We start from the raw sequence: 21,394 nt of genomic DNA, 5'->3' as shown, positions 1-21,394 counted from the left end.
TGGATGGACGAATGAGTAAAAAATGGTTAAGCCCTTAGAATGGGCTAAGTAGCCATGGACATACACTGTGCTAAACTGCCAGGGAGACCTGCCCTCATGGAGCTTCCATTTAAGCAGAACGAGACAGCCCATCCAGGGGGAAAGTGGCCAGGGGAGGGAGTTGACTTTTGGGGAGTCTCAGATTTGGTGAGCAGTCCTTTGGGGATGCCATTGATGTGGCTGCCAGACCAGAACCAGGACTGGAAAGTGGGGGACCTCTCCTAGCCTTCCCTGCCTGAGGGTCTGGAGCACTAATCTCCATCTATGTGGGCAGGGTCTGGGGCCATCTTCATTCAAGAGACCTGCAGTGCCTTGCCCAGGTTAACGTGTTCCCTTTCTTTTTCTTTACAGGAAACCCTTTTTGATATGAAGGTGAGCTTGACCTACCTGCCTTCCCTTAACACCCTGGCATTGCCCCTTGGCACTGCCCATCAGCAGCCCTAGAGAGTGTTTCCTCTAAGGGCAGAGTCTTCCTTGGACTTGGAAGAGTTCTCTTTGTTGTTGGTGTTCACCGTTTTCACAGACAGATCCCGACCTGGGCAAAAGGAGAGGACAGGGAGTTCGGGAGGGGGCTTGAACCCCCAGGAATCTGAGGAAGTTCCTGAGCTCTCTGGTATTCTCGGGTCTGAACCCAGGCCCAGATTCTTTCTCCTAAACTCCAAAGAGCCGAGGGAGAGAGAGCCACATGGTCAGTCTCCCGGAACCAACCAAGGAAGGCCACCCCTCCCAAGAGGTTACTCACATACACCTGGGAGAAATCCCACCCCAGGGCAGCCCAGGCCTCTCCTCACAGTCTCTGACCGGCTGCTCAGAGCACCCCAGCCCTTGGACCCCTGCAATCCCAGAAGGGAGGAAAGCACCCGGGGTCCTTCTGGAAGCAGGAACCACCTGCCTGCCACCTTTGCATCCCACCCTCCATCCATCATTCCTCACGAACACAAGATAGGAGGGGGGAGGTTGAGGAATCTCAGGGTGACCTGCACCTAACAGGAAATGTGTCCTTTGTCACACATCACTTAGAATGTGAAATACTATATGGTGCAATGGATAGTCCTCGACCTGGAGGCAAGCAGCCCTGAGTTCAAATCCTGCCTTAGGCTCTTACTAGCCAGGTGACCCTGAGCAGGTCACTTCACCATCACCTGCCTCAGTTTCCTCAACTGTAAAAAGAGAATAGTAATTGCATCTCCCTCTCAGGGATGTGGTGAGGATCTGACAAAATGGAATAACAACATTAGCAACAATGGCTGGCATTTGTATAGAACTTTCAGATTTACAAGGCACTTTCCCACAATTCTATCCCTGGATCCTCCTCACTGCCCTGGACAGCAGATGCTGGCATTTTCTAACTTTTATACTTGAGGACACATAGGCAGACAGAAATGAAATGACTTGGCCAGGGTCACCCAGCTGCCTGGGCTCTGATGCTGGATTGACCGCAGGCCCAGGTCCACATTCAGAAAGGGTTTTGCAAGCTCTAGAGTTCTGTCGAAGCTCTGGAGACTATTTCATGGCAGCCCTCCTGTTTCAGTGTTCCCAGAAGCCCTGTGAGTGTGAGAAGGGGGACGCCGGGGAGCCAGGAGCCCCTGTGAGTATCTGCCTCCCTCGGATCTGGGTGGGGGGCGGGCTGCTCAGCAGTGGCAGAGGAAGCAGCAAGACTCCCTTGGGGGAAGGGTCCCAAGCCTGCCCCAAGAGTGGCCATTCTCAGGGTTCCTGAACCCAGTCTGTGGCCACTGCCAGCCCCTTCCACAAACACCCCCTTGGGCAGGAGTGTTAAACAAGGGAAACTTTAGTTAGAATCAAGCCAAGCCAAAGAGAAGGACACCTGACTTGTCTGACCATAGAGAAGGGGTATGTGTGTGTGGGGGTGGGGGTGGGGGGGTGTCGAGGTGGGGAGATGAGCAGGGAAGAGCACCAAGTCGGAGGTCTGAGTTTGGATCCAGGCTCTGCACTGACCAGTGACCTTGGCCGGGTCCCTTCCCCGTGGGAGCCTCAGATGGGCTTGAGCAAGCTCCTTGCTGGAGACCCCTTCCTGGCTCTCTTCTTTAAATGCAATGAGCAGATGACTTGGCCTGGGGAGCCTCTTGGGCACCAGCCTAGCCCCAAGTTGGGGCTGGAGTAGGGAGTAGAGGCTGGGAGAAGCCTGCGCTCAGCTCCCACCCCTCCTCCCTTCACGTCCATTTGTCTCCATTTCTGTCCTCCGAGCGAAGCCTGAGTCCTCCCCCCAGCCCCGAGCATCCACCTGCTCCTTTGTGGGCCCCTCGCCCTCTGGCAGCTATTGGATAAATGTCCTCAGAGCTCTTCTAGGTGGCCCAGGGGTGCGCCCTTGTTCACTATTCACGTCATCCCGTTGCAGGGCAGCCCTGGCTATCCAGGGAGCAAAGGAGAGCGAGGACCCAAAGGCCAGCCGGTGAGTCTTTCCTCCCTTCTCCCCCCTCCCATCCCCCCAGTATGAGTTAAAACCCAGAAGCCCAGAACAAAAGGAGCCCACTAACTTGACTGGCTTTCAGGAGAGCCCTGGCCCCTGCTGTGCCCCCCCATCTGGGCAAGGTCTCTCCTGAGAGTCCCTGGTGGCTGTTGAGGTGGGAATTTGAACAAAGCTGATAGCTGAGGAAGGGCCTAAGGTCCCAGAGGCCCAGAGCTGTGGGAGAAAGTGATGGTCTATCACAACTGTCTCCTGCCCATTCTTATCAGAGGATGCCAGGAAGGTGGCACAGAGCTCACCCATCTTCTGCCAACTAAGGACACTGCAAGTTCTCCAGGTTCTATGGCCAGAGAGTTTGTGCTTGGTTTTCCCAAGAGAAACCCTTCAGGGTTTCTCTTTTTCCTTTAAGGAGGCAGGCATTCATGTATGGGGGTCTTGGGATGCCCACGGACCCGGGTCATGAAGGCTGATAAGATCCTGGAGCCTCAGAGGAGATGCGACTGAGCTCCATCTATCCCTGGGGTCTTGGAAGACCTCAGGGCCCCCGCCTGGGTGCAAGAAGGAGGTGGGGCTCATGGCCCATCATGTTCAAGGTCAAGACTGAGCTTAGTGGAAGAACCTGCCTGTGGCAGACAGCAGAGTAACTGACTCCCCTGGTCGGGGTTGTGGTAGGGGGGGTTGAAGCTTGTCTTACTGAAGAGGACTGAGGGGGGCAGGTATTCTGAACCAACATCCCCTCTGACCAGGCTACTTTTGTCACAGGGGGATGCCCAGAAAGGAGAGCCTGGAGAGAAAGGCACTGGGGTAAGTCCCCAACTGTCCTCAGTACTGGGAGGCCAAAGGGCCGTTCTGACCAGTGATTTGGTGATTCAAGGCCTGGGGTTGGGGCAGGAGTGCAAGAAGGGGAAGAGGAAAGTCCGAGGACTTTGTGGTGGCCAAGTTTAATGACCATGGGCTCGAGAGGAGTTTGGCTGTTGGCTTTCACTTACAAGCTCCCTTTTTTTCCTTCCTCCTCAGGGAGATCCTGGGTACAAAGGGGACAAGGTAAGACACTGAGCCATGGAGCAGTCAAGTGACTTGTCCAAGGTCACCCCAACAACAAATGGCAGATCTGAGACTGGAAGGCAGTCTTTTGCATCCAAACAGTCTGCCTTGCCATTGACCCTTTATCTCCATGGGCCTTCCACCAAGATGGAGGGCACCACCAATGAGGAGGAGCCCTTTTCTGATAGAAAAAAAAGATGTGGGGACAAGCTTCCCATTGACAAAATCAATCTTTAACACAAAAGCTGTCCTTCAGGGACCTGGCCCTTCCAGATCTTTGGGGCCAAGTGGAATGTACATTCTGGGCCAACCATTGATGAGCCTATTTGGGGACTGACTCATTTTGTCCCCATTCCCCATGGTCCAATTGCTTACTTTGGGGCCATCTGTTCTGATGGACATTTTCCATCTGAATCCAACATTCCAAATTCTCTCTGAGGATCAACTCTCTTTTCCATGGGGTGTGGGAGAAAAATGGTGCAGACGGTCCCATCTGGTCAGGGCAGAGCTGGCCCATTCGAATGCTTGGGACAGCTCCCAGTTTCTCTTTATTCTTTTCAAAATATTAGTTATTTTTACATTGATTTTTTAAAATGCTGAGCTCCAAATTCTTTCCTTCCCTCCATTGAGAAGGCAGTTACACATGTGAAGTCATGCAAGACATTTCCATATTAGCCATTTTGCAAAATGAAACCCCCCAAAAGACAAGAAAACTAAAATAAGTTGGACAATCTGGTCCAGGCTTCACCCTCTAGAGTCAAAAGCCTTTCCTCAGTGGTCCCTTGGAGTTGTCCCAGTCATGGTGTGGCTCAGCCGAGCCTTTCCTAGGCCATGACTGTCCCCTTGCTGTTCCTGGCTCCATTGGCCTCCTGGCTCTGCTTGCTTCACTCTGCACCAGTTCAGGTCAGTCTTCCAGGTGTTTCTGAAGTCAGCTGCTCATTATTTCTCCCAGCACAGCAGCATCCCATCCCAAGCACTGACTGCCACTTGCTCAGCTGCTCCCCACAGATGGGCATCCCCCACTTTCTGCTTCTTGGCCACATAAAGGGCACTGCCATACACATTGGCGTCCAGATGGGTCCTTTCCCCTTTGGCCTCTCTGGTCACAGAGTAGGTAGCTTCTTGGGACCTCAGCCTGCCCTTCCCAGTCCGCAAGGGCTCCCCTTCCCCACCACTAACTCAATAGAGGAGAGACACTGGGAGCAGAGAGGATGGGAAGGGCCCAGAGGTCATCCCTGCTACCATCCAGCCTCTTTATTTTGGCACAGGAAAAGGCCAGGACCCAAAGGGGGAAGTGATTTCACATAGTTGACCAGTGGTTGGGGGGGTCCTTTTCTCCACGTCCTGCTACTCCCCCTGGATCATGTAGCTGTGGTGCCATGGCCAGGTACAGCCCCTGGCTTCTGGGCTCTGGGGGAAGGTCACGGGGGACAGAGGAAGAAGAGCATCAGGGCCCCCGCCCCCCTCCATACCTCCTTACCTGTCTTCAGCCTCAGTTTCCTTGTCTACAAAACACTAACAAGATGGCACTTGAAGGCTGAATAGCAGAGGGGTCAGTACAGGGGAAGCATCGGATAAATTATTATTGACTAACTTATTCCCCAACCCTGGGAGGGAGGCCTGGTGATCCACATTTTGCAGATGAGAAAACTGAGACTGAGAGGGTCTTGTTTCTGTCATACCCAGGCCTGATCCCAGAGGGAAGGGGGCCAATCACACCCTGAGAATCTAGATACTCTGCTTCTTTTAATTCAGCCTTGGGTGATGGGAGATGCCGCATTGTCCTGTTGACTCATCCCTGGGTTTTCTGTCTCCTAAAACCCTCGGGTCTATTATGACTTTGCCATCTCCTATCCTGTACTTGTAAAATTGATTTTTTGGAACCTTCCCATTTGTGTGTGGAGCAGAGAGGTGAGGGGGTTAGGGTGAGGGGCTTGGAGACAGGGAGCCCACACTGACTGGCACATTAGTCATCTTGAAAGCCTCTCTGAGCCTCCTCTCTCAAATGAAGCTATTATGCTGGAGGACGGCAGCCCCCAGGGTCTCTTCCTCTCAGGACTCTTGTAGACGAGGCTTGGGGCTGGAGTCTGTGTGCCCATCCTTTATATCCTGAGTGGCCAAGAGATGGACCAGGTCTCTCGCCAGACCTCCAGTGAACAGCCTTGGGGTTCCGACCGCACGCTCCCACTTTCATTCTGCTTGCCTTTAGCCAGGCTCCGGACTGTTCTGGTCAGTGGCTTCCAGCTCTGGCCACATATTAATATTCCACTCCCAGATTCAAGGGCCCGATTATCTCTGTTCATAAAGTCATTAAGGAGAACAGCTGAGGCAGGGCCAGGGCCCTGGGGCAGGTCCCTGAGAAGGCTCTTCCCCCATCCTGTGGGCCTGTGGGGATGGCCATTAAGCCAGTTCTGAGTTCACCCCCTCCCCTCCTCTTAGATGGGGAGGGAATGTGAATGTGAGCTCCCCTCCCCTGCATGGGGGCTCCATGAGGGGTGCCAGTGCTGGGGAGAAGGAAAGGGGCTCCCCACAGACAGAGCAGCTTGATAATAACTGGACCATCGATTGACATGCTCTTCCTGCTCCTCCAGGGTGACCGAGGAGAATGTGGTACCCCAGGGGTGAAAGGTGACAAAGTAAGTAATGCTGTAACAAAATTGGTGGGTGGCATTCCCCTAGAGGAAGCAAAATGGGTGGGGGAGTGTCAGCCCAGCTGTGGTCCAGGGCCAGAGGACAGACAGTGCTGTCCTGAGGCAAAGGAGGGCAGAGTGACCGCTGCTCCGTGGTGCTACTAGCCACCCTCCTGAGCACCAGGGCCCTGTGGTGCCTCCCTAGTGGGCCAGGCAGTGGGATGGTCACCTCAAACATGGCCAGACCAGGTAAGTTCTAGCTTCAGCCAAATCAGAATAGGCTGAGGCTAAGATGGCAGAAATGTGGGCGAGAGGCCAGAGCTGGAAGAGCCTGGCCGGGCTTGACCTTGGGGTGAAGACAATCTCTGTTGATGGAGATGCTTCCTGGGCCCCAGGGGCAGTCAGAGAACTCTTCAGAAGGACCATTCTGGAACATCTGCTGAGGAGGAAGAGAAGGAAGGCAGCACCGGTGGATGTCACTGTCTTCTTGGGGATCCCTTGACGATGAAGACCTCCTCCTGGCAGGCGAGCTTGACTTCTGGACCGTGGAACAGTGGGGAGCATGGAAGATGCCGGGCCAGGGCTCCAGACTGGCTCGCCAAGGCCTCCAGGGCCCCTCTGGGAGCGAGTTGCCCTGAAGGTGGGACAGAGTCCGCCTTAGCCAAATACAAGCAAGGTCAGGGGAGTGTGAACTTCCTGAAGAATTCTATGTTCACTTCACTTTATTCGAATGGTTTGAGCATCTCATGTGCATTGCCTGTGTGGCCTGGACCCTGGGGGAGCAGCAGAAGGACAATGACACCATCACTGACCTCCCGATGGTATTCCGAGGAGTAAGGTGGGGGAGGCAGGACTGGTCCAGATAGAGCACTCAGGAAGTCAGGAAGGGTGATTGCCGCCAAGGAGAACTCGCATCCATCCATCACCTAGGAAATCTGAGCAGGCCGTGTGTGACGCTGAAAGATGGTGCCAGAGACAGAGCTGGGGAGGGGGGACAAAGGCAGGCCTTGGCACAAGGGGATGACCAGGTGACTGTCCACTCAGGAAATATTCCAAGTCCTCTTGATTTAGAGGATGGGTGACCCAAGCAGCAGCCCACCACATATCCAAGAGGGGAAGAGACTGCCAGAAAGTCCCGAGTTCAAATTCAGCCTCATACATCTGCTGGCTGTGTGATTTGGGGCACATCTCTGGCCGCCTCCGTTTCCTCATCATGGAGATGATGACCGCTCCTACCTCCCTGGGCTGAAGGGTGCTGAATTTGTGTGGCTTCTCATCCCTCTTTTCCTCAAGCTGCTCTGTCCCCTGTGGAAGTGAAGTGTCCAATCCCAGCAAGAAAGGGCATCCCCTGGGAAGAAGAAGAAAACCTCTTAGGAGCGGTTCAATTCATTTTAAAAGCAAGCCACACAGCAATGCCAACAACCCCCAGCCTGCACTATCCTTTTGTGAGGAGCCCCACAGGGATGGTCTTGTTCCACATGCCAGGACCCATGCCCGGGATAAGCCACCATCCTCTGAATACTGTCTCTTCTTTTCTAGGGACCCCCAGGCCTCTACGGACCCAAGGGACCCCGGGGACCTCAGGTGAGAGACTCTAGAGCAGATGCAGGTTGGCCAGAGCAGAGAGCTGGACACTTCCTCCAGGTCTGCCCTGGGAGAAACAGTGAGACTCTCATTCAGAGGAAGGGTGATGGAGGTCACCGGCTTTAGGCTGGGCCGTCCGATTGGAGAATGTCTAGCCTGGCCTCGCACTCTGGGTGGCCATCCCCTTTAGAAGAGTGAGTCCTTCCCATCGCTGGGTCTAAGCTCAGCATCCCCATGGGGGTGGCTCTCTGGCTAGCACCCCAAGAGCCCCAAGCCCCACAAGAGAGTCTCATGAAGACCCCAAAGGGCTTCCCAGGAAGCTCTCCCATTTTGCTGGCTCTGGGCTCCTGAGAAAGGGTCCCACTCAGTTAAAATTCTCTCCAATCTATCTTCTAGGGCAATAACTTTGGGGTCGCCAATGGGATCTTCATTTGCTGTATGATCTAACTCATTCTCGGTTTTCCCATTGGGCAGGGTGTGAGAGGACCCCCAGGTGAACCAGGGCCAAAAGGCTTTCAAGGCAACAAGGTAAAGTGAACCCTTTAAGATGCCCATGTTTAATAGAGGAGACTACAAGTTGGGGCCTTGAAATGCTGAGGGAGAGCCTCTAGAAATGGGCCTGAGGTTCTGCATCGGGGTGGGGGTGGGCTCATGTGCCCCAAGTTTGTCTTCAGGGACTGCCTAGGTCACAGATGCCTTTATTTCCCTATTGCTTCTAATTCCTTCCTGCCCTGGTCACCTGGAGCAAATGGAGTTCCCAGGAGGACACCGGCTCCCCTTGAACCTTGTGGCCTGAGGACATAAAGGAGTCCTTCATAGTAGAAAGGCAGTTGGGAAGATGGGAGGCTTGGGTGGGGGAGAGGGGGAGAGTATGAGTCTCCATTGGGATCTAGCTGGGCTCCAAATGCCCTCTTTGGGGAATCCACCCTATTGTGGGGAAGGGAGAGAGTTTAGGGCCAAGAATGCCCAGGAGATCCACTTATAGAAGTGTGCTCAATCCCACTGGAGGTACTGGGGGGCAGACCCCCAGATCTGCCCAGGGTCCCCTGTGTCAAACATCAGTCTTCAGACATCCCAGCCAGGCTCTTTCTGGAAAATCCTCTCCTCAACCCCAAGGTGAATCCAGACAAAGCACTAGGAGAACTTGGGGGTGGGATGGGGATTCCAGGAAGCTTTGGGGGACAGGGAGCTGGGGCTGAGGGTTCCAGTGGATGATGGAGTCAGGACTGGCTTTGTGGGGCCTGCAGGGCAAATGTAGCCATGAGAGATCTCTGAATGTTCAGTGTAGTCTGGGGAGGTCACCCCGTGGGGCTGGGAGCAGGGGAGGCCCAAAGAGTGATTAAGCACCTACCGAGGGCCAGTCACTGGGCTGAGCACCTTATCAATAGCATCTGTCTCATTCAACCCTGCGAGGGTCGTTCCCCTCTTTACATATGGGGAAACTAAGGCAGGCAGGGGTGAAGTGCCTTGCCCAGGGTCACACAGGCTGGATCTAACTGCCTTCAGGTGCTCTAACCATTGCACCACCTGGCTGCCTGGCAGGGAGCTGAGAGGGGGGCTCGGCCCTCAAGAAACTTCCACCGTCTTGGGGCTGGGGAAAAGGAGAGAAGGGGTTCCAGCCCACCTAGTGAGACAAAGCCACCCCAGAGAGCAGATGGAAGGAGTGAGTTGAAGGAGGTTCACCATAGGAGGCATCTGTCTCTGAGAAGGATTTCAAGAGGCTGGTGGAGTGGCACAGGCTTAGGCACCGAGCAGGGAGAGGGCCTTGAGCGTGGGGCTGAGCAGGTATGAAGGGGGGGAGGAGAAAACAGCGGAGTGACTGGCTCAGACCCTTTGGCAAAAGGCTTGTCAAGCCTGGTGAGAAGCGGGGAGCCAGCAACCCGGTCACAGTCGAGCTTCATGGAATCCTCTGGTGACTGGCCCTGTGGAAAGGATGGAGAAGAGAGGGGAGGGGAGGCAGGAAGATGGGCTGGACGTGAGGAGGGCCCAGAGGAGGAGGGGACCCAGTGAGGAGGAGAGGGAGCCATGTAGAAGTGCAGGAGGGGTAAGGATTGCCCCATGAATCTGAGGCTGCAGACCAGGGAGGACAAAAATAGGAGGAGGGGGAAGGGGGCTCCAGGACAAAGTTCCTGCTTCCTCCTTTGGGTCCTTGATGCATGGTGATGCCCCAAGAGAGGTATTGGTAAAATAAACACTTGGCCCAGTCTCTTTTCCCTGGAGACCTGGGGGGGGGGGGGGTTCAGGACAGGGTCTCGCATCTGGGTCTCAATCAGAGCTGGTGCTTGGGCCTTTGCTGGACAGGTGCTTCTGCCTGAATACCTACAAAGATAAGCTTTGCTGAGAAGGAGAATCCAGCCAAGAGAGGAGGCCCCGACCTGGCCCACCCAGAGCCTAGATCTGCCTCAGGCTCTCCCTTGGAGACCCCACCCGTCCTTTCTTGGGTCCTGAATGGAGCCTTTGAGGAGCCCCAGCTGCCTGTCCGGGCCAGCTCTGGGCTGTGTCTTTTGCATGAAAGGTGGCCAAAAAGGAACACAAAGGACCATGAGTCAAGTCTGGGAAAATGTGATCCTGGCCCCCATTTCTGAGTCTTTTCTGTCAGGAATAGTTTCCACATGTTCAAAGGCTCTCATTGGTCCCATTGGTCTGGTCGTCTGAGAAACCAAACAGGACGTCCTCGTGGCAGGGCCCAGCTTCCTCAGAGCGCCGTTCTTCCCACCGGGGCTCCTGAAGGATGCGTGGGCTGGGAAGGTCACCAGAGGTTGGAGGAGAGAGGGCTGCTTCCCTTTCTGATGGGGGAGGTTGTAGGCCACTATGTCGTCCCAGGCGTCCCATTTCTGCCACTCTGTAAAATAGACTGTGTGGGGTCCAGACTTCAGGGATTCCCATTTGTGTGATCACCCCCTGAGGAGGGACGGCCTTCCCTGAGGGCTATCCTGGAGGCAGCTCTGCTGGGGGTGTTCATTTCCAGTGGTACCTGTGAAGTGTTCGTTATGGGGGCATGAATCTAGAGAATCCAGGACTCCTGGTTGCCTGACCTGGGCAGGAGCCTCCGGGCTCCTTCTGCTCCCAGAGGCCACAGTCAGATCCTCACAGAGTGATGTCCTTCGGTCCTCTTGGGGGGGCTCCCACTGGTGCCTTCACCGGGATTGGAGTGGAAGCGTCCTGAGGACCCAATGTTGGTGTTGAAGGAGGAATCCTAGTAGAGTTTCTGTGTCATGGGTCAAGGGTCGGTGTTGATCCACTTGATCTGTGATTCTCATGGGGAAGGGGCACATGGCCCATCCATCCAGTGCCAGGTTGTTGAGGACACACCACAGGGGCCCTGACCCCACCCAGGCTGGTCTCTGCCAGCACTTACTCTGGCCTCAGGACTGATGGATTCTGTTGCCTTGACTCCAGGAGGCAATGTCTTGTGGCCCCTTAAGAACCTGGCCTTCTTTTCTTCTAGCTTAAACTTACCCAAGAGCCTGTGGGGGGCCCCCGCTGGTCATGGGGACAGCTGGCAGTTCACTGGGCTCTACATCTGAGAAGGCCTGGCCTTGAATCTTGCCCCTACAGCTCCTCACTGTGTGACCATGGATCAGTCATGATCTCGATCCTCAGTGCACCACTCTTCCTGTCGTGAGGGTCAAGGGAGACAATGTTGTGTTGCCTTAGCCCAAATTCCATCCCATTCCTGCCCCTTGAGGATCTGGGGAGGAAGGCTCTTCCCTCCCCTGGCACTGGTAGCCAGCTATTTCTATCTGACTGCCCGAACTTCAGAGAGGTTCAGTGACTTAGTCAAGGTCCTATGCTGATCCAAGTCATAGGAGGGACAGGGTCTCTCTGTCCCCTGGTCAAGCACTTGGCATCAGCCCTAGAAGACTGGATGCTTGTAGAGGAAGTTAGAACCCTTCCAGCTCTTTGCAAACACTGGTGCTTTTTGGGTTTGAAATAAAGAGGACTCTACGGGCACCATCTGCTCAGAGCTCAGCCAGGTAAAGGCTACCCTGGGGGCTCTCTTTATGGGAGAGGATCTGGACTCCACCTTGAGCCTGAGTGTGGACCTCTGAGGAGTTGGGTCAGGTGGCTTGCAGGAGAGCCCCTGCCCCAGATAAGACCTCCAAACTGTGAGGGTGGCACCCCGTGGGACACAGATTTTTGACCTTTCTGAAGATGTTCTGCCACATGTCTCCTTGCTTCTTCCACTTCCCCTCTTCATTCTAAGAGCATCACCCTCCTCCCTCTCCTAGACACACATCCTACGCACACCCACTCCTAGCCTCTCTGTTGGGGCCCTTGGACCCGGTGCATGATTCAGCTCAGCTCCTGGAAAGCTAAGAAAACACCCGCAAAGCTTGGCCAAGCACAGGCAGCACCTGGAAGCACTCTGGGCAGTAAAGGACATCCAGGGAATGGAGCGTCCATCCCAGAGCATGGGTGGGCATGCTTTCATCCTGAGTCACGGGCTTCTAAGCAGAGCTCATGGTCTGAATTTAAGATTGGAGCCAAACTCAGTCAAGGGCTTCTCCGAGCTCAGCATCATCTCGAGGAGGACCTGAGTCCCCCACCCACCCGGGTACTGCCAGGGCAGGAGCACTAGCCCCAAAGAGAAGAAAACATACCCAAGCTACTCTACAATTTAAAGTGCAGCCCCAGGTCAGGAAACCTGAAAAGACAGTTTGGGGAGAAATGCTTTGGGCAGTGGGACCTCAGCCTCTCTGGAGGAAACCCAGAGGTCTCTGCAGGTCTTCGCTGGGAGTGGAGTGTATGCTAAAAATGGTTGGTATACTGGCCCCGATCCATACTTGCTCTGTAGGTGCCAGGTTGGTCTGGGCTAAGCTGGTCTGCACCAGTGTCCCTCCCCACATGGCCATCCTCCTCCTTGCCTGTTGAGTCTCCAAGGGGACCTGACAAGGATGGAGGGCTAGAGGGCCAGGATCAGTCATGGTTCCCTGGGTGCCAGGTGTGGGAGGTGCTTCTGTGCTTGGGAACTAATGTTTTCCTCAGATTTTCTTTAAGTCATTTTGGAAAATTTCCATTGTGTCTGCCCCCAATATACACCAGTTCCACCTTTAGAACATAGAAGAACAATTGGGCAAAACCAATGGACCCAGAGATGCTCCTTCCACATCCATAGTTCCCCATCTCTTTGCTGAATGTTTGGTCCCAAGAGCTTTGGGAGCCAAGGTAGATGAGCACCTTTCACTTGGATTCCTGTTGTATCAGTGTCACCCTATTTTCATGATTCCATCCCTGTTGCTGTGGTTCTCCTGGGGCTGCTCTCTTAATCCATAGGAAGTGATCCAGCTTTTCTTGGATTTCTCTGAATTTCTTCATCTTCAGAATTTCTAACAGGATGATAATATTCTGTTCCCTCCTGTGCCATTCAGTCGCTTCCCAAGCCAAGGGCAGCTACCAAAGGTCCTACTTCAGAGCCAGGGCCATCATCCTTGAGCTCCTTGGGCACATGCCCCATGGGAGGATCCCTGGGGATGGGCAGTTCAGGGACTTGTTATTTCAAGCTGTCCTCTGGAAGGACTATCCTGAGCCCTGGCTCTCCCAGCCCAACATCTTTTAGCCGAGGCATTCCTTCTCCAGTGTCTCAGGCTGTGCCTTTGGGACAGGCCCGTGTTCCAACAGTAACTTCCCCATGCTCATGGGGAGTGTGGCACCAGGAATGCCAAGCATTTTATAATGACCCTTTATCCATCCTTCCCTTCATCCACCTCCTCCCCCTCAAGGCCTACAGATTTCAGAAGGAAATTTGACCAAAAGAAAAAAATGTCCCCCAGGCTTTCTTCTCCCCATTCTCAGCTTCTCCTCACCCTCCCCATGCCACGTGACCTCATGGCCTCTTGAGGGCCCCTTTCCTTTAGTACTTTGCTTATGAAATCATTCCCATCACCCTAACTGCTCTTGGCCTTTGAGGCCACTCTTTTCACATAATACAGCCCAGACTCCCAGCCAATTCAACTGATGGGATGGCTCCCTTCATGCTTTCCAAAGGGAGAAATGTCCTTCTGTCCTTTGCAGATTCAATCTGTCAGGGTGGCTCAAAGTGAATTGAGTTTAGCTCATTCAGGGGATAGCCAAGAGTCCATTTTTTTCAAGTTTTAGAATGTTTGGGGAGGTTCAAAGGTCGTTTCTGGAGAATTTAGGCTAAGTCGATATTGCAGATGGCCAAATCACTGCTTCCAATGACAGACTGCTGTTTCCAGTGGTCTCTTGTTTTGCGTTGGGTGGTGCCAGGGGCCTTGGAACCTCCTTAAGTCTAGAATCAATGCTTCTGGATAGGTGAAGCACTTTGCCCACAGACATACGGTCGGCGGCAGAGGCAAGATTCAATCCCAAGTCATCTCAGCATCCAGACCCCACCACTGTGGGAGCCTCAAGTCAAAGGCATTTTTCATGATCCTTGTGGGAGTTGTCGACTGTCATTTGACTGATGATCATCCTTCTGCCCGAGGACAGCCAAGGGCCATTGAGACAACCTGCACTCCCAGTTTGTGCTGGTGTGTTCTTCGTGATGAGAAACCTGGCCGAGAATGCAGCAACTTGAAAAACAGGTCACATTACAAACGAATCCTCTTCACAAAAAGATTCCCCACATTGTAGCTCACCAGGACATTTTGACGTTGGGTTGAAAGGCCAGGAGCCAATTTTTCCAGAAGCATAACCTGTTTTGTACAAGAGGGTTGCCTTCTGGATATGCATGCGTGCATGCCCCTGTGGATGTGTGCCCATGTGTGTGTTAGGGTGGCAAAGCAAGGATGCAAGGATGTAAGACGATGGGTCAAGTCCCAGCAAATGGAGAGACAGGTTTTCACATAAAACCACCAGCAGGTAGAAAACAGGATTTACTGAAGGATACTTCTCTAGGAAAGGAGTTAGAAGGGTGTTCTGGCCTTAAGCCAAAGGGCCTCAGGCCAGGCCCCAGAATTGGAGGTGGAGACATGGGGGTCACTATTCTCCAGCATGATTTGGGAGCTGAGATGTCTTGGTGGAGGGGACTAGAGCACCCTCCCCCTTGGTGGATGGGAGAGAGCCGCCAGGGCAGGATGGCACGTCAAAGAATGGACTGTTACTGCATAACTGCTTGTCTTTGTTATAACAGAGGGTTCAATTTCGATGAGTTTATTTCATAAAAATGACAGAAAAATTCTAAATCTATAAGCTCTGACCACACCAGAATGTTTGCAAAACTATTAAGGGTTTTATGCTGGGTTCATGTCCTAGTCATAAGTCAGTGTGACCACCAAGTCACCTGCCAGAAGGGAAAGTGGGGGTTTTCTTCCCTCCCCCATCACATCCTTTGGTCTTCTACCATTTTATGGCTGTGCCAAGGCTATGAGGGTGGCATAGAATTGTGAGAGAGGTCACTAGAAGAGTCAATGATGAGACCTAGATCTGATGGAGAAAGACAATAAGGAAGGAGAGGGAGGGAGGGAGAGATAGACACAGACAGACAGACAGAGACAGACAGAGACACAGATGGAGACAGAGACACAGAAAAAGGAGAGAGATGAGAAAGACAGAGACACAGAAAGAGGAGAGAGGTAGAGACAGAGATGGAGAGCTCTGTGACCAAAGCTTCCCTGCCCAAAGGAGAAAGCAGCTCTGCCAGGCTCTTGCTTTGCCAACTGCACTCCTGAACCTTCTCTGACATTTTGCCTTGGTCTTTTTCGATGTCCGCTGTTCCAGGTTGCCTGGGTGTGGGCTGGGCACCTTGGCCAAGGCCACTTAGGGACCTGGCTCTGATGTGGGTCCAGTGGGTAGAAAGGGCCTCTCTCTTGACTCTGGACTTTCTGTTAGGAAATTTTTGGACACAAAGGTACCCAGATGGAGGAGCCTGAGGAGTTGTGTGTGTATTTGCATGTGTACATGTGAACATGTGTGTGACAGAAGGGCCTCTGGTATACCTCATCTTCCTGGCAATGCTGCTACTTGAAATGGTGGGGGCCTGCAGGACGTTGGGGTACCAGAGGAAGAATGTTCTTCCTCAGACTTTGGAACTCAGAGGCCCTAGCCTGGGGCCACCTGGTTGCTGGGTATGGGCTCAGTGTGTGGGGGAGGATCAGACTGTGGACCAGAAATGCTGGCACCCCCCCCAAGCTCTTGGGGCCCTCTCAGAGCTCTTCCAGGTCCTCTCTGAGGATGCACATAGGCCAGTGTGTACAGGTGGGCAGGAATCACTTCTTAATGGAAGTCGTTATGAAATGGAGGCAGGTGCCACCCCTGGCAGGAGGAAATGGGCAGCGGAGAACCCTGGGGGGCAGGAGCCGAGGTGGTGTTGCTCATTCAGTGTCACCAGCCCTGGCTTGGAGGCTGGGCTCTGGATTTCTGTGCGGTAGGCCTGACAACCGTCACTCGCACCCTCCTCCTAGGGGTGGGAATGTTTGGATGTTTCGGTCAGGGGTTCTCCATTTCCTTCTCCAGCTCATTTGACAGATGAGGAAACTGAGGCAGGCAGGGTGAAGTGACAGTGTCAGAGGCTGGATTTGAACTCGGGAAGTCGAGCGGGCTTGCTCCCAGGCTTGGGCTCTGGGCTCTCTTTGGATATTGTATTAGAGATACCTTGTAAATCTTGCTCCCTCGGTGTTTGGAGGTGATTTCCAGGTCCCCTTCACAATCTTATTTTCAGTCGTTGCCCCTTTACACTGCCTCCCTCTAAGTTAACATCACACTGACCAGAGGCGAGGGGTCAGGGGACCAGAGCAGGACACAATTGTCTCGCACACTTATGCAGAGCCATGCCCCCTCCTGCTGAGGCAGGGCAGCCCTGAGCCGGCTCACCTTGGCCCGAGGTGCCAGCCCTTGGTCTCCCAGGTCACCCTTCTCAGCTGGGCCCCTTCGGAGAGGATGGGGCAGATGGGTGCCTGCTTTTCTCCCCGGCCCCCAGCCTTGGGCCCAGTACAGGGTGGAGGGGCCATACATGACCCAGCAGCTTCGGAGGCCTCGAGCGGCCTTGTCTGGCAGCAGGGGCAGGACTGGCTCTGGAGCTGGCTGCCTTCAATCCATCATGTGAGCAAGAGACCCCAGCACAAGGAGCCATTTCATCCTAACAGGCCCTTTCACCCTTCCCTGGATCCCAGGGACCTCTCTGGGCCACTGTCCAACTCGCCTTGGCAGCCAGTGCCCAGGAGCCAAGGTTCACAACGGCCCCCAGGCCTCAGGCTTCAAGCCTGGCAGAGTCTTGTCAGAATTTAGCCCTGTCCTTCTGGCTCCCGGATCTTGTCTGGGAGGGAAGGGAGACTCAGGTGTGGTCTGTCCTGGAAGCTGCCTCCCTGAGCTCTGTCTCACCCAGCAGCTGCCAGGAGACAGCTGTGGAGGGTGGTAGGGAGCCAGGAGGCATCGGGCCTGGTAGTGAACTTGGGCAACTTCTGGAATCTGCCCACAGTGAGCAGGACTGGGGGTGGGGGTCATCTGTGAAGAGAGGCTGCCTGGGGGATGGGGGTAGGACTGTGCCCTGGACCTGCTGGATGCTCCTCCCCCTGCCCCCAGATGGGCCGGTACAGAGGGACCTATGACCAATGGGTCATTAACCAAAATAGAGCTTCTGAGCTCTGTCCCGGGGCCAGCTGAGGGTGGAGGGGGCCAGCAGAAGGCCTGTTTAGCCTCTTCTACTCCACCTTTATTGCCTTGTTGAACACAGAGACATGGGAGACCTTCAGAAACCTTCCTTTTCCCGCATTAGGCCCGACTAGTCCCCAGGACAGTATTTTCAATCCTTCTCTTCTGGTTCTTCTGGTGGTCAGTGTAAACAAGGCTGGACTCCCATCCTCCGTGGGCCCTGGACCACCCTCTGAAATCATGCTGGTGGTCTCCAACCTTGCTGACAGGCTTTGTACACTAAATAAATATTTTAAAACTTGCATTTTGATTCCATGACCCATGACTGAAGGATGGGGGCTGTCTACCTAGGATCTTCACATTTTCTTTGGAACCCAGTCCCCCAGGACTGGGTTGAGACTTCTGGATTAATGCATGCCCAGCTTTTGGGTGGTTGGAGTGAGGCCATGGGGCCCTTGGGTGGTTAGACCCTCAGGGAATCCTGGGAACTATCACTAAGTGATCACAATTAGAGTAATTGGCCTAATGTAGCCCCTTCTTCTTCTAGGGTGAGCCAGGCCCTGCTGGGCCATATGGGCCTCCTGGTCCCCCTGGCATCGGACAGCAGGGGCTAAAGGTAAGGATGCTGGCACCCTGGAGGGACTGCAGCCAGGTCCCTGCCCTGGAGCTCTGTTCTAAGGTGCTGGGCCGGCTTGGGGTGGGTGGGGAAGGCTTGATCCCACAGATCCAAAGCCCTTCTCTGCCTTCCTCAGTGGCAGGAGTGATATGTGTGTCCATGACCCAGGCACAGGCCCTCCCACTCTTCCCATTGACTGGGCAGTAAAAGACAGGAGCAGGGAATCTGTTTGTCCCCTGAGCTGGTCAACCATGTGCCCAATATGCCCATTCTGCCCTTTGTACCCGGCCCACTCACCCAGAGCTTGATGTTTGTCAGACAAGGAAGGCACCCAGAAGGAGAGGACTGAAAGGCCCAGCCAGGGCTGGGACAACTGCTGCCTAGCTCAGGTCTCTGCCCACCCTGTGGGTAGAGAGACAAGACCAGGGACCACTACATAACAGGGGAACCACAGCGCGGTGTCTGTCCACCCCTGTTCCCAGGCACTTCCTAGGGGGCTTTGGTTGCCTTCATTTTCACCTGCTTCCTGGGTCCCCCTCCCCACCTGACCACAGGCAGGGCAGGGGCTTCCTCTGCCCCTCCCCTTTATTTCTCTTGCTCAGGTGGGCATAATGTCACTTGCTCAGCCAGCCTTTTAACCTGAGCTCCTATGCAGCTTCAAACACTGATCTGTGGTATGAACTTGGGCCAGGCATTGAATTTTTGTGTGTCTCAGTTCCCTCATCTGTAAACGGGAGTGATGATGCCAACTGCCACTTCCCTGGGTCACTGTGGGAAGCAAATGCTCACCCTGGAGCTCCTTATCCCCCATCCCAATGCATAGCAGAATCCCTGCCCAGGTCAGCCTCGACCTGGCAGACAGAGCCGGACTGGTGGGCCCTCCCATCATGGAACAAGCCTCCCCACTCCTCTCCCTGGCCCAGTCTGGGCCGCTCTAGAGCCTCTGCAGGCCAGAACTGGGATCGTTGATCTGTGGTTTAGAAAGGTTTCTGATTGAGAACTCTCCTGACCCCAAGCCCTCTGCTCACCTAGCTGTGCCCCGGCCAGTCTGGGGCTGGGCTGCCCTTCCCCCGGGTCTCTCTCTCCCTACTCTCTAAGGAGAGATGCTTTGGGGTTTTGAGCAGTAAGAGATATCAACAGTGACTCAATGTCCTCCCTTTCTTGTTAGGGAGAGAGAGGTCAGGAGGGCCGGATGGGGGCTCCAGGACCCGTTGGGATTGGGGAGCCCGGACAACCTGTAAGTACCTGGAAGCTGTAACCATGACTTGGGAGAATAACTGAGGATAAACCTGAGACCTGGTACGATCCCCCTGGGCAGAGGCAGGCACAGAATGAAACCACTACATGAGCCTGGACACTGAGAGGCCGTGAGGAGGTGGGAGTCAAGTCGGAGGGGGACTGAGGCTTGGTGCCACCTCCCAGGCAGGAGCCAGCCTTGGGCCCTGGCCTGTATTGATGCCAGCCTCCTCCTGGCATGGCAGGAAGTCTGCCAGAGCCTCCACCACCAATGGGTGGGTCCCTCTGAGATGAGACCCTGCTCCCTCACTTCCATCTTGCCTATGTAATATGTCCTTGACTCCGTCACTCTGTGGTCCTTGGTCTCTGTGAAAGGGGACAAACCCTGGCCCTGGGATAGTGTGTGAACAGCTGAGTCTATCGGCTCACTGTTAGAGAAGAAAAGAAAGAAAGACCCCAGAGGAGGTCTCAGGAAGCCAACAGGGTCTGGAGGCCCAGACGGCCTGGCTCGCCCCTGCAGCTTGGTTATGGTGAGGGCTGGAGGTGGGGTCTGGTCCTTCCTCGGCAGCTGAGAGTCTCTGTCAGCGGTGTGGCTTCCTGGAAGGCCCTCAACCCCTTCCTTAGCCCCCTCTGGTTCATCTGCTCTGGGCAGTGCAGGTTGGGAGACCAGATCGCCGTTTCTGAAACACATGCTGGCAGAGCTCATTCCGTTGAGCAAGAGGCAGCTTTGAAGGGTCTGAGGATCCCAGAGGCCATGATCCAAGATCTTGTTTCTGCATGTTCCCAGGCTGAACAATCCAATTGTTTCAACCTTCCTTCTGACCAGGCCTCTTGGGTGAGACATCTGGAGGTTCTCAGCCCCAGCCTCTGTGGAGGCCCCCAGGACTAGAACCTGCATCTCAGGGAGTCTGGCCAGCCGAGAGAAATGGATGCACTATTTCTCCAGAGAGAATACAGCCAGACCCCTAAAACAGCCCAGCCCACTCTGGGGAATAGCAAGTCCAAGGGACAGAAGTAACTCAACTTCCCTCTTTCTTGCCCCCTCCTCCCTCCTCTTCTCTTCCTTCCTCTGTAATCAGGGTCCCCGGGGGCCTGAAGGAGCCCCAGGAGAGAGGGGTGCCCCTGGAGAAGGATTTCCAGGCCCCAAGGTAAGACCCAGACTGCATGGTTGACAGGCTGAAGCTAGCAATGCATACAAGGGGTCCCCAATAGCATTTCAAGCACACAGTGGGCACCTGCCCATATCACGGATGTCAGCCGCGAGATCAGGACAGTTGTCTCCAGCCAGGCAGACCTTGAGCTCGGGACCAGCGCTGATGCCCCTCAGCTTGTGCTCTGTTCTGGGGCCACATCTTTTGTGTCTGGAACCCCTCAAAGCCCTGAGAAGGTGGGGCTCAGGGCAGGGTATCGGGGAAGCCCAGCTCTCTGACCTTGAACACAGACGGGGCTCTCATGGTGGTCGGAGACCTCCAAGCCCCAAAGTCCCAAGCTAACCACAAATGGCAAAAAGAGTAGAGGGGCCACACACATACACACACACACTTATATTCTGACACAAATCCATCACATACGAGGCCTCATGACAAGTCCAGCCCAGATACCAGAGGCAAAGACTTTGGGTCCAGTAAGGACTTTGATTCCCTGGTCACCTTCACAAGAGGGAACTTCTGGGGGCAGTGCCAATGGACAGGTCTATTGTGCCCACTCCCTGGCTGTACCCCTGCTTCAGTCACCCTGCTCTTCCTGGGTGCCCACAGATGCTGGCAAACTGGGTCTGCCCAGAGGAAGGGAGTTGGTTCCATCGGAATATCTGTCGAGCTAGAAGAGGTGTGGGGCAGGGGACAGATTCAGCCCTAAGCATTGTCCGAGGGGCACTGGGGGGGAAGCATTTGACTGCTTCACCTCGGACCCGATGCCGTCTCTGTCACATGCTCGGTATAAGGCCTTGCCTGCATTCCCTGAGACATAGCTGTGTTGTTTCCAGGGTGAAAAAGGTTCTGAAGGCCCCATTGGCCCCCAAGGACTGCAGGGTCTGTCTATCAAAGGCGACAGGGTAAGTGTCTACTCAGATCACATCAGAGAAAGCTGCTCTGAATGAATGAAGGAAGGAACGAATGAAGCAATCAATCAAGGGGGGTGCATTATCTGGAATCCTGTACAGTCCTCCACCAAATCATGTGAAGTGCCGGCTAATTCAGTTTAAGCAGAAGTCCCAGGCTGGGGACACTGAGGCCCAGAATGGTTTCTAGGAGAGCCAGAACAAAGTCG

The 21,394-nt window shown here is 54.4% G+C and overlaps 1 protein-coding gene across 1 annotated transcript in view; it reads left to right on the top strand.

Moving 5' to 3' along the window:
* The window catches only part of COL28A1 (collagen type XXVIII alpha 1 chain), a 67,253-nt gene that overhangs the window by 7,712 nt on the left and 38,147 nt on the right, over window positions 1-21,394 (top strand). The window contains exons 4-15 of the mRNA XM_074195366.1: window positions 391-411; window positions 1,571-1,627; window positions 2,396-2,449; window positions 3,227-3,268; window positions 3,482-3,508; window positions 6,100-6,144; window positions 7,678-7,722; window positions 8,197-8,250; window positions 17,822-17,890; window positions 19,059-19,127; window positions 20,206-20,274; window positions 21,111-21,179. Of these exons, the coding sequence (XP_074051467.1) occupies window positions 391-411; window positions 1,571-1,627; window positions 2,396-2,449; window positions 3,227-3,268; window positions 3,482-3,508; window positions 6,100-6,144; window positions 7,678-7,722; window positions 8,197-8,250; window positions 17,822-17,890; window positions 19,059-19,127; window positions 20,206-20,274; window positions 21,111-21,179 (621 nt within the window). The remainder of the gene's footprint in view (window positions 1-390; window positions 412-1,570; window positions 1,628-2,395; window positions 2,450-3,226; window positions 3,269-3,481; window positions 3,509-6,099; window positions 6,145-7,677; window positions 7,723-8,196; window positions 8,251-17,821; window positions 17,891-19,058; window positions 19,128-20,205; window positions 20,275-21,110; window positions 21,180-21,394) is intronic.

The sequence above is a fragment of the Macrotis lagotis genome, chromosome 7, assembly GCF_037893015.1.
Source record: "Macrotis lagotis isolate mMagLag1 chromosome 7, bilby.v1.9.chrom.fasta, whole genome shotgun sequence".
NCBI classification, from domain to species: domain Eukaryota; kingdom Metazoa; phylum Chordata; class Mammalia; order Peramelemorphia; family Peramelidae; genus Macrotis; species Macrotis lagotis.
The sequence above is the reverse complement of the archived record's forward strand: the minus strand, read 5'-3'. Positions and strand labels throughout refer to the sequence as shown.